The sequence below is a fragment of the Hippopotamus amphibius genome, chromosome 2 (genome assembly GCF_030028045.1).
Source record: "Hippopotamus amphibius kiboko isolate mHipAmp2 chromosome 2, mHipAmp2.hap2, whole genome shotgun sequence".
In the NCBI taxonomy this organism is placed as follows: Eukaryota; Metazoa; Chordata; class Mammalia; order Artiodactyla; family Hippopotamidae; genus Hippopotamus; species Hippopotamus amphibius.
Genome location: NC_080187.1, coordinates 3323235 through 3337221, shown reverse-complemented (window position 1 = coordinate 3337221; position 13987 = coordinate 3323235). Strand labels below are relative to the sequence as shown.

Here is a 13987-nt window from a genome sequence, read left to right as displayed (position 1 = left end):
AAATAAACAGGATGTACTGGAGAATATAACCCCCTAAATACCAAGGCAGCAAGACACGCTGCCTGAGCAGAGGCCAGACCGTCCTTACCCTGCCCCCTTTCTCTCCGTTGGCACCAGGAAATCCAGGAAATCCAATAGAACCCTGGAAGAGAGCGAACAGGGAGGAAACGTGAGAGCCTCGTCAGGAGGGCGCACTACGCTGCCTGTGCCGGCAGGAGGGGAGCCTGCCGGAGTTCACGGCCTTGGACCACGCCCACCACCCCATCCCCCCGCCACCCCCCCCCACCCATCCACCCACCTACCCACCCACCACCCACCCACCCATCCAGCCATCTACCGACCCACCACCCATCCACTCATCCACCCATCTACCCACCCACCACCCCCCCACCCATCCATCCATCCACCACCCAGCCATCCGTCCACTTACCATCCACACACCCATCCAGCCATCCACCACCCAGCCATCCGTCCACTTACCACCCACCCACCCATCCATCCACTCATCATCCACCCACCCACCCACCTGCTCCATATTTCCTGAGCATCTCACAGACCCAAATCTAAAAACCAGAACAGAATCTTAAGCATGCTTCCCCTCTCTCCCTCTCTCCACACCCTCCTCTCACACACCCATGTCTGCAAAACACTGGCATTTTGGAAGAAAAGGGAACGTGTGCCACTAAGATTAACTGGAGGTGATGTGTGAATCTCACATTTATGACCTTTGTTTTCTGCGCCTCGTGGTGTGTTTTGTTATCGTCCCAGAACACCTCTAAATAAAGCACAACAGCTTATAAAGTCAGGAATGAATGCAAATTTATGCACTGACTGGCATCGCATAGCTCTTTAATTCTAGAACTTTACGATGTGCACACAGGCAGGGACGCACTTAAGGGCTTTGATTGGACGAATATCCAAACACCCACCACGTGAGCTCCCGGCGACCCCGTCTAAAGCATTTCTTCAGCATGTCTCTACTCTCCGTGTGACTTAAAATCCTGACCTGAACGTGTGTTTAGACCAGGAAACATGTGCCGATGTTCAAACCTGGAACTTCTGCCAGAGGTCTGACCTACCCATGTGCACCTGCTGATCCGAACAGGAGACCGTACTGAGCTTCACGGCAGGAAAACCTGGGATGCAGGCCTCACGGTGCTCGGCTCAGGGGCTGGGTCGCTGCCCAAGGGATGTCCAAACTGCCCAAGCAGCTTCAAGGTTCTGCCCTCGTCTTTCCAAAAAGCTGCCTGCACTTGATCTACATTCCCTGCCCCCACCCCGCCCCGGTTTCTCCCAAACTCCTCCTTTCTCTTCTCTCCTCCCCGAAAAGGACACACATTTCAACAGAGAAAAAGCGTCCATCAGCCTCTCTGCCTACAAATGCGGTGGACAGCACTGCCGTCGGCAGCTACATCGCTGGCAGGTACTAAGCAAAACTCCTGTTTCACGGCAAACGATCTCCCCCGCACGGTGGCGGGGGCTCCCCAGCTGAGTGGGGACCGTAGCGGTCCACAGGCAGGACCGGTGTGAGCCCTGCCATCAGCAGGGCAGAAACACCCAGAGCCGCAGCCCAGCCCACGGGGCCCTTCCTCTGCTAACAAGGGGTTGGCCAGAGGCCTGAAGTCAGAGGAGGGCGGGACGCACAGACCCAACCCCGAGAGACCCACACGTTCTCTTCTGCTGTTAATTACATCTGTAGTACAGGCAGCTGGTATTTTTTTTAAGGAAGACCCATGAATAATAAAAGGTGAGATTAAAAAAGTAATGTTTTAAATGATTTGCCAAGCCTCAAGGAGCTGTTTCACGTAAAATAAAACATGATTTCCTATAAGAAAGGTTTCACCTTTCTTTTATACTCAGTTATGAGCAAATAACCTTTGCATCTCCAGGGTGAATTACATCTGAGAGAGATACACAAGTTCTGGGTGTAGAGAAACCAGGGCCCAAAGGTCCCCACGAGGCTGGAGATGCAGAGGACCCCGCGGTGCAGCCCCTGCGCAGCTGCGTGGTCCCCTTTCCTGAAAGTCTCACCTCATCCTCCAGGCCCCTCCTTCTGAGTTCACCAAATTACCGCACGCAGAAGGCAGCGAATGGGGCAGAACCGAAACACAGCTGTGACCCTCTGCTCTGTCACAGCAGCTATGCCAGAGATGGCAAATGGGTGACAGTGTGCGGGGCGGGGAGATGCCAACTGTCAAACCTCACGAGGTCGTGCGTTACCTTTGGCCCTTGTCTTCCTGGGTAGCCGGGCAATCCGGGGACTCCGAGTTTTCCCTGGGGAAATAAAGGAGGCGAATGTCATGGCCGGTTCGGCACTTCTGGGAGCAGAGAGAACGCCAGCGCGTGTCGGCAGGGGACTGAGCAGGATGCAGTCTCCAAAGGCCGAGGACACGGTCGCCACGGAGGGAGCCTCGCCTGTCCTCCCAGACGTCCCTGCCTGGTTTGACGCGAAGGCCCCAGGAGCAGGGGTGGACACCGTTGCTGAAGCAAGAGTGGGTGGAGGCAAACGTCCCCAGTAAAGGAAAAGCGTTCTTCGTCTGTGAGATTTTGCTTAAACCTTTTGTAAAAGAGTTCCAGCCTTGGGGCCGACGGGGCGGGATGTCTGGGCCACTCAGAGCCGGTTCCTGTGCGGGGGCTGAAGGTGTAGGGGGCGGAGGGTGGGGGTGAAACGAGACGAGGGCAGGCAGCCTCCTGCAGGTGTGAGAGCCCCCCGCCCCCACCCTGCCACGAAAGAGGGTGCACGTGGTGGCCGGCTTTAGGACCAGCCCTGAGCTTTGGGACCCACGAGAGGAAGGAACTCCTCCAGGAGTGGATTTGGTGGCCAGGGGGAGCCAAGGGGACAGGAACCACGTCTGGACCCACACCGGCCCCCACCCGGGGCTCAGCCTGACCCGGCCGCCACCCGGACCCCTGAGGCCACAGGGAAGGGTCTGTCCCTGGGAAGCGGTCAAGCTCTTGTGTCACGTACCTTCTCCCCAGGGGGTCCCAGAGGACCAGGGTCACCGTTCGGACCTCCACGACCCTTGGGGCCTTCGGGGCCGTCCTCCCCTCTGGGACCAGGTGGGCCGATCTCCCCCTGCAGGTCCGAAAGAGATGGTGAGGGAGGGCCCACAATCTCCAGCCCCCCAGGGCCCCCACCGTCTGGGAGTGAGGGGTCGGACCCCAGGACGGGGAGGTGAGAGCTGCCGGGCCCCTCTTCCTGGCGCCAAGGAGACCAGGGCTCTGCTGGGCAGCCGCCGCCCCTTGGCGCCCACGCTTGCCTCTTCCCAACGACCTTCTCCAAATCAGGCATCCCTTGGCTGAAATGACGCCGGTGACCATGGTGGTCCTGCACGGCTACCTCCCCAAAGAGGGCAGAAGCGCCACGCACTGGGGGAGCTGCTTCTTCCCCTGAAGCCCCAGGAGGTGTGGAAATGGGCCAGGAGGCCTGGCTGGGCCGCAGCCTGGGCATCACGGCACAGGGGAGGCCCACAGGTGTATCCAGAGGCAGAAGGGCCAAAACGCCGCCTCCTCCGACTTCCCAAGTTCCCGTGTTTACTGAGCACACAGGAAATTAGGAAATTCCCAACACTGGGCAGACATGCCTCTCTGGGAGAAATCAAGACTGAGACTCGCTCCCTGGCTGAGGAGGTGTCCCTCTACCCCCCTGCCCCCTCCCCCCACCGCTCCCCCCTCGCCCCCACCCTGATCCAATTCCGGCCAGCGGTCCCCTCGGGGCACAGCATGAGCCTGGGGAATGCCTTTTGAAAACACACCCTCCTAACATGGACCCAATCGAGTCGTCGCAGAGGAGGATACAAGGGACATTCCCCAAACAGAGAGGGGCTCCTACACACCGGGAGTCGTCACCATAGAGAAAGCTCTAGAAAGGCTGTCTTCAGCAGCCACGTAACTGGGACAGGCCTGTGACATGAACCCCTGTCTTCCATACCCCCTCCTCCTGACACAGGCCCGGATCACGCCCGCCTTTTCAGCATGGGACAAAGCGCCAAGTGTGAGGGTTCTCTGGTTCTGGCGGGTTCTGGTAAGGCACCTGCTTTGTGGGGCGTGAGGAGGGCGGCCGCACAGCAGCCCTGTTTCCGCGACAGCATCCATCCTGCTGTCCCACCAGTGGTGCAGGCATCCCCTCCCTTCTGCTTGGCCTCTGCTCATTCTGAACTTGTTGGGGGGACTTCAAAGTGTCCCTGTGGCAGCAGGCAGCTGGCCCACTAACCAGACTTCCTCCAGAGTCACCTGCATCATCCCCCACCTCATTTACACAAAAACTCTGCCAATGGCTCTCTGCGGGGTGCTGGCGGCCGCGTGGCACACCCCATCCTGCCCCGGCACCCACCGGCGTCCTGGGAGCTAAGGTTAATTATTCATTAAAAACCAACTAGGTTGTTGCAACCTCTAACAGCCCCACATGAGGTCCCAGGACACAGGGACTGTCTGGGGGTCTGAAGAACAGCTGAAAAGGTGTTTGGGGGCCAAGACACACAAAGGGCTGGTCAGGGTGCAGCCCTGCAGGGACCGGCCAGTGGCCGTGGGCAGCTGCTCCCCTCCCCAGCGAGCCGGGTCATTTCTGCAACCCCTTCCTCTCTCCCAGACACCTGTCACCCTTCGCGACCCAAAAGAACTGCTCTGCAAACAAGTTTCCACGGACCCACTTATGCCGGGTAAGGACACAGGGCAGAGGGCCAGGTGACCCCATAAGCGGGGGGTTAGGGCCAGGTGCCAGCTGCCATGGCTCCAGGCTGGAAGCTGGGGAGAAGCTGGAAGCTGCTCGTGGCCCAGGAGCCTCCACGGACGCTGAGAAGCTGCGCTGTGGTCCCCACAGGGCCCCCGCACCCAGCCCGCCTTTCCCTCCCCTAAAACACTCACCCGATCTCCCTTGATGCCCATGTCTCCTTTGAAGCCCGGAAAGCCGTCTTCACCCTGCAGGGGGGACCAGAGAGCCTCGGTCTGGGCGAGAAAACCCACTGCCCAGGTCCCCCCACCCAGAGCCTCTGCGCCCAACACCAGCACCAGACAGGCGAGGTGGGTGATTCTGAGTGCCCGGCCCTTGTCCCTTGTGGGGTGTGTGCTGTCAACCCTTTGCATTCAAGGACATGAAGTTCTGCAGTCCTAGCTGGCTTGGCACCCTGCGGCGGGAGGGCTGCAGCCCTGGGCGCCCCGCTTGCGCTCAATAGCTCTGCCCGTCTGGGCAGTGGGCAGCCCAGCGCCCGCTCTGTCGGCATCTGTTTCTTGGAGAGGTTTTGTCTGGTCCGAGCATCCCTGGAGGCCGAGTATCGCATGACAGGCAAACGTTTGAAGAGGGCGAGCCAGACGGAAGAGCGGGAAGGAGGGGACTGGACTCTTACCTTCTCGCCCTTGGTGCCCTTCAGCCCGCGGATGCCGTCCGCCCCCTGTGCAAACAGATAGGAAAAGGGAGCAGCCGTAAGTGGGAGCCTCGCCGGACCCCAAGAGAAACGGGCCTGACCCCGAACACCAGGGAAGGCTGAGCGACCCCCGCAGACGAGCCCCCTCCCAGCATCCCTGGTCTCGGGGGGGAAGCTCTGCGGACGTGCGGGATGTCCCTACTGACACCCTGGCCTCTTCCAGAAACATAGCGGCGGGGTGGGAGGCCTGAGCTCGGGTCCTGGAAACGGGCAGACGGGTTCCGGCCACTCTCCGCCCCAACGGCCTCTGACAAGGCCTCAGACTTCTGCTTGCTTGGAAAGTGGGGGAGATGACGGCCCTCACCCCGTCCCTCTGGGGGGAGGGGAAGACCCAGGAAGCCCTGGACCGTGCCTGGCGCACAGCAAGTGCTTGGGGCGGGGGGCAGGGGGCAGGGGGAGCTGTGCACCATCTGATGGTCTCATCCTCTGTGGTTATTAACATATGATCACATGTTATGATAGTATTAATTGCTACTTAATAACGCCAACCACCCCCACTGCTGTCACTGTATCGGCTCAGGACGTTCTCGCCCCCCACACTGGACAAGAGCTGTCAGGGCGGGACCAGCCCGTTCCCCGTCTCCCAGGTAAAACCACTCCATCCCTGGGATGGACTTGACAGCCGCACCCCCACCTGCCAGCAGGGTGCAGAGCCTGCCCCCGACTGACGGCCAGGGCTTCCTCAGGCCACCTGCCCGGGGAGCGGGGGCACCCACAGGGGCCGGGCCTCCCGTTCGGGCCCAGCTGAGGCTGCAGCCGGGACCCTCGGGCAGCCAGCTGCCCTCTGGTGGCGAGAACTCTGCACAGACTTCGCAGTTCTGAGCCTTTTCCCTGAGGCCCAGGAGAGCTGAGAAAAGCTGCGGGAGGATGGAGGGACAGGGTGGGACAGACGAAGAGAGCTGGGCGTGGCCTGTGTCCTCGGCTCCATCGGCCCAGGCCACGTCCGCTTCAGGACAAGGGGAGCCAGCCCTGGACCCCTGATGTCAGGGGCTCCGATTCCAGCTCCCCACTCCGCTGCCGGGCAAGCCCTTCCAGAAAGAAGAGGGTGAGACAGAGCCGCGCAGATCCCTCCCAGACCTAAAGTTCGTCGTCTCATGACCCACCCAAGGCCAGGGGAACGGGGCCAAGGGGACAAACAGACCAGGGCTTCGCAGCCTCAGTGCGGCCGCCCTCGGAGTCTGGATGGTTCTTCATGGCGGGGCTGGCCCAGGCCGTGGAGGGGGTTGAGCAGGCTCCCTGACCTCTGCCCTTCAGATGGCAGTAGCCCTTCAAGCTGTGACAGTCAGCAAGGTCTCCAGGTGTCCCCGGGGGCAGTGTGAGAACCCCTGGGCTACAGCACCCACCGTGGCCCTGGTGGCCCAGCGCTCGGGGAGCAAGCTCAGAGGGCACAGAAGAGCCGAGTGGAAGGAGCTGCTGGGCCAGCGTCCAGCGGCTGTGAGGGCACCGGGGAAGACGGGGCTTTCCCAAGGCCTCGACTGAGTTCCTACTGGGGGGCTGCCACCAGCCCACCCAGCTCCCATGGGCCCAGTGAGGGGTGATTTGATTTGCTGACAGTCAAGGCCAAACAGACCCTGAGGAAGGGGCAAGTCGGAGGGCAGCCGGGGGACGCCCAAGGGTCAGTGAGATCACAGAGCTCGGAGGAGACCCTTTCTCCGGAGGAAGGCAGGACTCCGGTGGAGCAAAGCTGAGGACCTCGGTCTCCATGCGACGGCGACACCTGGGCCTCCCTCCCCCCCTGCCGTCACCACCCTCAGGGCTCATCACACTACGGGCTCTGCATGTTTTCAAGCGCACAGGGCATGAGAATCTATTTCGCCAATGAAAGCAGCGTTCAGCCATGCTTTTCCTTCCACCCTCCGCTTGCCCGTCTGGTGGGATTGCTCATGTCACGGATGAATTTTAATCACACTGACAACATAAGAGCACTCTCCACCAACATCTCAGAGCAGACACCTTCCCGGCTCACAGAAGCGGCATCACGCGGTGGGCCGTGCCTAGTGGCTGGCACAGGCTCTTTGTGCAACAGGAATTTGTAAAAGAAACACGCACGGAGCTCACACAATCAGCACGGCTGCTAAACACTGCCCTTATAAACTCACTAGGCGGTATGTGGGGCGAGAGCCCGCTTCATAGAGAAGCCACCTGTCTACGGCTCCTGACTGGGGGCATCTCTGCCCTTGACCTTGGAACATCCTGATTCTGGGAAATGGAAGCCGGGGCCCTTCAGAGTTAGGATGCAGCACTTTGTTAGGAATACACGAGTCCAGGGTTGAGTCCTGACTTCTGCATGGATTTAAGGGTAACTTGGGGAAAGTTACTAAACACAGAAGTCTGGGGTTCTCCGTCCTTCACACCGTAGGGCAGCTGCACACTCCTGACACGCAAAAATGCTTGGAAGTGTAAAGGACCGTGAACGACGCGGGTGGGGACTCCAGAGCTTATGGGTGGTGTTCCTGCGAAGGCCCCAAATAGACTAGATGTTTTATACACATATGTGTACCTGCTCCTTCACGTCAAATTACGGTTATTTTGAAGGAAAGAAGCACGCTTAGCTTTTCTGTGGGTGGGAAGCCTGAGGCTGGAGACACGGCTGCATCCCCGCCCCGAGAAAGAAGGGCTCTCCCCGCACACGCTCCCAGGGGGCACACCCCTCTCCGTGTCCATGTCCAGAGGGCAGCATCACTGAGGACTAAATGGCACAGCTCAAAGCAAACCTAGTTAGCGCGGGGCGCACAGACGGGCCCGTGTTTGGGATACTGCTCTGCGGCTCTGTGCCCGTTTAATGCGGTTCCAAGAGCCTTTCAACACGATGTGAATACACGGACGTCTCCCACGAACATCTCCCCACAGCAAGGTCTGCCCAGACGTTTTCCACGGGGACAGGCTCTCTGAACGTGCGAATGGCCCGCAAGAAAGGGTTCTGAGCGTCCCAGGAAAGGGCGCCCCGCTGAGACCCGATGCCCCGAGGGGCTCTGGGAGCAGCAGAAACACTTGGCAAGCGGTGACAGTAAAAGTAGCTGCCCCGTCCCGGCAGACGGCCACCACTGTGTCACCCGTGCTGTCCCAGACGCCCTGGGGAGGGCGCCCTGCCCCACAGCAGCCCCTCCTGGGCCCGCTGGCCCCACCCCCACCTGCTCAGGCCCACATTCTGCGACCCAACCTCCCGGACCAGGGCCGCCCCAGTTCAGGCAGGAGGGAGGTGAAAGCACAGAAGAATCCTGAAAACCGGCCCAGCGGTGTCCCGCAGTCCCGGCCTTGACCTCCAGGAAGACCCGAGGCTGTGAGACCCTCACCTTGACTCCACGAGGACCCGGATAGCCGATCGGGCCCTGGGGGCCGGGTGGACCCTGAAACCAGAGGGGAAAGCGCGTTAGCCCCGTCTCAGGTGGACGGCGTGGGGTTCCCTCTGGGCCACCGCTGGGTCCTTCCAACACAAGCCAGAAAGTGTGCCTGCCCCCAGCACACTGCCCTCTCACTACAAGCAGCGCGGATGGACATGCCAGGTGGGACCCGCAGGAGGAGACCCGCGGGCACTGTGCCCAGCCCCACGGGGAGGGCGGGCCCACAGGGGTGTCTCAGGATGGGTGAGAACAGGGCAGGAATCCCCTTCTGAACGGGGTTCCCAGAGCAGAGGGGGCCCAGCCCTGCCCATCCTGCAGGAGATGCTGCAGGGGCGGAGGGCGCAGCCGGTACCCACCTGGCCTCCCTTCTCTCCCGGAGGGCCTTCTTTGCCGGGGTGCCCCTGTCAGGAAAGAGAAGGCTGTGTTAGTCAGTGGCCACTGGGGAAGCAGGCCAGCCCCCGCTCCAGCTCCCCTGCAGCTGTCTTCAAACGTGAGGGTCAGAGCTCGAGTCCCCCCGTTTCCTCCCCCCTCCCCACAGCAGCTCGGTCACCCCTAGTGCTTTAGACCCGACCCTCAGCCGCTTCATCTGTAAAATGGGGATAACGCCAGGCCCTGGCAACAGCAGAGGGGAACGTGCTCGAAACCCACAGGTGGGCTCCAGGCCCCGCTGTGCACCCATGTCCCCTGACTCGGGAGCCCAGCCTGCCCCTGAGGGCAGTGGGGCAGGACAGTGATGAGGGCGTTTGTTCAAGGTCACCCAGCAAAACTGAAGCAGTGAAGTGGGAGCAGACCACCTGGGTCCCAACGCACCCCAGGCCTTCAAAGCCACCCCTCCAGGTGACACAAATGGGGAGGAAGCTGGGCACGGGGAGAATGTACACCCCACGCCACAGATGCAGAGCTCACACGGAACTGCCCACAGCCCCTCGGTCACTGCCCCACCCACCCTGGCCCCCATCAACTCCATTCTCAGCAACTCGACCTTCTCTGACTCTGACCCAAGCTGGTCCCTAGGTTCAATGCCTCTGAGTTCACAAGCCAAACACAGAAGATAAACACAGAAACATAAGTATTCACTGCCGGGAAATATAGTTCTACCCTCAAGGATTCCAGTAGAGAGAGGCCATGTGGTCAGTGGTGAGGACGCTGGCAGGGCAGGGTAGGGCAGCCTGAATCGACTCCTGGTAACACCCGACCCGCTGTGTGACCTTAGGTAAGTCACTTGCCCTCTCTGGGCCTCCACCTTCGTGTGTGTAAAATGAGAGGGTGGGTTGGCTGCTTGTTCAGCTAGATGGTTCTAAAGTTCTAGGATGCTACTTGTAGAGCACAGCAGTGTGTGGAGACCCAGATCTCATCAATTTGAATAAAGATCTGCACGTGTTCCTTTTAATTTGTATTTGTGGTGAACTGGATTTGATGCCATTGCAAGTAGCCCCCTTTGCAACGCAAGGGGGAGGATGCAGAAGTTCCTTTGCAGGGTGGAGTACCCCGGGGAGCCCTTGAGGACAGTGAGGGCCCGGCTGGACCATGTCTGCTGCCTGGGCCTGGAGGGGACACGCTGTCTGCCATCCACCTCCCCAAAACGAGCCTCATGGTGCCAGCACCCCAGGCCGGCAGGGCCGCACCCAAACAGTGCCCAGGAGAAGGTCCTGCCTCGGGGTGGCCAGGACGGGGGAGTTCTGCTCCCGCTGCCATGTGGGCTCTTCATGGGCCTTTTTTACAGTTTCCATCAAACCTAGCATTTTTCTGTGAAGGAACTGAGGTGACAGGCAGCTGTGGGTGGTGAAGGCCAGGCCCCAGGGACACACACATGGGGGCAGACCCCGCATCTCGCTCCCGGGGGGGATGTGAGCTGACCCCTCCACGTGGTGATGACCTCGCTTACATGGTGGCAATAAGAATAGACCTGATCGCGGTGTTTTGGAAGAGATAAAAGAGAAGGACCGATCATTGCCGTGATTACTGGTTTTTTTTTTTAGAATGTTTGTTTTGGGTTTATTTTGGCTGCACCGAGCAGTCTGTGGGATCTTAGTTCCCTGACCAGGGATCAAACCCGTGCCCCCTGCAGCGGAAGTGCAGAGTCCTAACCACTGGACCACCAGGCAAGTCCCTGCCATGATCACTGTTTGAATCAAGGCCAAACTTCTTAGATGCACTGTAAGTTGTGTTTCCAGGATGACAGTGACTTTGGGGCGGGGAGGGGGGATGGGGTGGGACAAAGGTCACTTATTTTAAATGTTTGAATAGAAAAAGATGGAAAGGAAATACACCAAAATCAGAGCAGCTGATTTCCTGCCATGAAGGCCCTTTCCGCCCTCTTTCTACTTGCTGGTCTTTCCCCAGTATTCTATAACCAGTATGACTTTATAATGGAAAAGTCATACAGCTTAAATTACGTATATTTGATATTTTTCTGATTAAAAAAGTAATATATGTTCACTGTAGACAATTAGGCAAGCGGAAAAGAAAATTAAAGCCCTTTATAACCTCACCGCTCACAGCCACGGTGGCCAAGGGTGTGATATAGCGCAGCTAATCGACTTTCCCTGCACATTTGCATGTAAAACAGGCATCAGATGTGGTTTTAATTTACTATTACATCATGAGCATTTGCTCGTGTCACTGAGCATCTGCTGGAACTGGATTTTTCCTGGCTCCGTAATATTCCCATGAGCCCTGTCTCATCGCCTGCCTCCCTGGCGAGCGCTGCCACTGCAACCCCACGACGCCTGCCAGGGCATCTGGTCTGCCTCGAAACCCCTCAGGCTTCTCACAGGCTCTGAAGTCTATCTTCCTTTCTTTCTTCAGCCCTAACCCCACCAAACCAACAAAGGGGAAAAGGAGCAAACCCTCTCTGTCAGCTTGATCAACCACGCACTGCCTCTGCGAGGAGAGTATTGTTAAATCTTTCGTTTCCTCCCGATTCACCTAAGACAGGGGCTCTGCTCCCCTCGGCCTGCAGCGCTGATGTTTCCCTCTTAGCTTTTGCTCCGAGCACCTTCCGTGTCGCCCTGGCACAACCACCCTCCCTCGTGTCCTCTGTACATTCGTATTTTAAAGTGTGATGGTTGGGGGAAGAGACACGGAGAATCTGTGAGGGGCAGACTTCCGGCTCCTTGGGCTGGGGCCCACTTAAAGGCCCCTCTTTCCCCAGAATCTGAAAGGAAACTGGTGACTCTTAGGGACCCTGGTGCACTGAGTTTCAGTTCAGGGAGGAGGATTCCAGGGTGTGACCTGGAGGTCAGGGGAGCGGGGGCCGTGAAGGCACTGCGCCCTTCCTGACACCATGCACTGCAGGAAATGCCTCGCTGACACCCACTACTGCAGACGAGAAATAGAGAAAATGAGTGGAAGGAGGTACATCCATCTGCTATCGGGGTTTAACCCACAGGAACGGGACCAGAGGTGGTTTTCATTTTGCCATTTTAGCTCTTTTCCTAATTTTCCAGGAGAAGATATTGTACCGTTAGAAAATGCAATTCGGTGTCGATGTAAATAAAAGATATATTGCAAAACAGTCATCTCCTTGTATCCAAACTCAGTCCCGGAGCCTGAGCCGCCCAGAGCAGTTCAAGGGGGAGTGGGCTGTGATCTGCTGGTTCTGCTGAAGAAGGGACGATGGGTGACGTGTGATGCGCGGGACCAAAGATTCTCAGGTGCGGCGGGGGGCAGACACCGACCTATGCTGACCAATCGCCAACTAACAGCGCACAGATTCATCGTCTCGCTTTGTCTTTAATGGCGTGATTCACACAACAGAAGAACTCTGCCTGAAATAATTAACTTCGCTGATCTCGTTTTCTGAAACAGGCTCTCCACACGGCACCCGTTGGGTGTGCCAAAAATAACCGGGAAACAAAACACCCGGCAGCACCTCCCACGCGGGGGGCGGGGGCGGCCCAGCGCACGGAGACACGCCCACGCCGGCCCCCTCGCCACAGCCTGGCCACAGATGGGATGCGTCACTCACGCCCTATTTCTAGGCGGCATCTACTCAGCTCCACAGCTGTGTGCTCACATCCCCTTCCCCGTGCGTGGCCGCTAAAAATACACCCGGAGCTGGTGACACACGCGACTGCTCGGGGCCCGGCCCCGCCCTCCTCCGAGGTGACGTGCAGGCTGGGCTCTGATCCCAAGCAGCAAACCCCAACAAATAACGGACCTTCCCACTCGTGCGTCACCACCTCTGACTGAGCCACGCTATGGACAGCACGTCCCAAACCCAGCAGCTCCAAAGCTCACCATCAGACGGGTCATCACTGAAGGAGCTGGAAGAGGAGGGGAGGGCCCCTCTGCCCAGGTCCCAGCCCCCACCCCTGGGTGGGCATGGGTGGGTAGGTGCGGAGGGTGAGGTGGGCAGGGGTACTCACCGGGGGTCCGTCAGCACCGGGCATTCCTGGGAGGCCTGGTTTACCCAGGGGGCCCTAGAACACACCAGAGACTCTGTGAGCAGCTGCCCCAGGGGCTCCTCGGCTGTCCACGCTCTATACATGCCCCCCCCAAAGTTACTTTTCAACATTTCTGCTCAAAAAGCATTTGTTTAAATAGGATGCTCAGAGACACGCGCTCGCACTGGCTGCAGAGCATTCAGGCACAGGCAGCACCCAAAGACGGCAGACGCTTTGCTGTTTTCAGAGCCTTCGGGTTTTGCTATTGGAACAAAATTACCCGCCAAGTGAAGGCAGGAGCGGTTCTCAAATAGTGTCCACCAGGGGCCATGATACACTAAGAACCGCCCCTTTGAGGCCATTCTGCGGGTGCCACCCAGGTGCTGCGTTCACAGGACACCTGGGGCTGAGCCGCAAGCCGTGCAAAGGCTCCGCTCCGTCTCCGCCCAGCGTGTGGGCTCGGGGGGCTGAGGATGTATTTAGGGTCGCCAAATTTAGCAAAAAATAAGTAAAACAAATAACAACAAAACGAGATGCCCAGTTAAATTTGGATTTCAGACAACAACAGAGTTCACATGTAACTAAGCATCCCATATCTGTTTTTCTTCCCGAAACTGGCAACCTTATACATAGATAAAGAAGGGAGGGAGGAAGAAGGGACAAAGCTGGTGACCAGCGCTCTTGGGCCTGGACCCCGGCAGGCGCCGTGCTTCCCCGGGCGGGAGGCACCCCACAGGCAGGCAACCCGAACCCCACCCCAGCCCACCTACCTTTTCTCCTGGAGGCCCAATTGCACCCTGGGGGCCTGGAAGACCCTGGGAAGGGAGAGTGAACAGGG

At 58.8% G+C, this 13987-nt stretch overlaps 1 protein-coding gene across 2 annotated transcripts in view; it reads right to left on the bottom strand.

Annotated features, from left to right (window-relative positions):
• Nucleotides 1-13987, bottom strand: part of COL5A1 (collagen type V alpha 1 chain) — a 159234-nt gene that overhangs the window by 48564 nt on the left and 96683 nt on the right. For both annotated transcript variants that reach the window (XM_057724520.1, XM_057724522.1), the window contains exons 24-32: nucleotides 13920-13964; nucleotides 13132-13185; nucleotides 9118-9162; nucleotides 8714-8767; nucleotides 5343-5387; nucleotides 4864-4917; nucleotides 2969-3076; nucleotides 2221-2274; nucleotides 89-142 (exon numbers count right to left, since the gene is read on the bottom strand). In XM_057724520.1, coding sequence (XP_057580503.1) covers nucleotides 89-142; nucleotides 2221-2274; nucleotides 2969-3076; nucleotides 4864-4917; nucleotides 5343-5387; nucleotides 8714-8767; nucleotides 9118-9162; nucleotides 13132-13185; nucleotides 13920-13964 — 513 coding nt within the window. The remainder of the gene's footprint in view (nucleotides 1-88; nucleotides 143-2220; nucleotides 2275-2968; nucleotides 3077-4863; nucleotides 4918-5342; nucleotides 5388-8713; nucleotides 8768-9117; nucleotides 9163-13131; nucleotides 13186-13919; nucleotides 13965-13987) is intronic.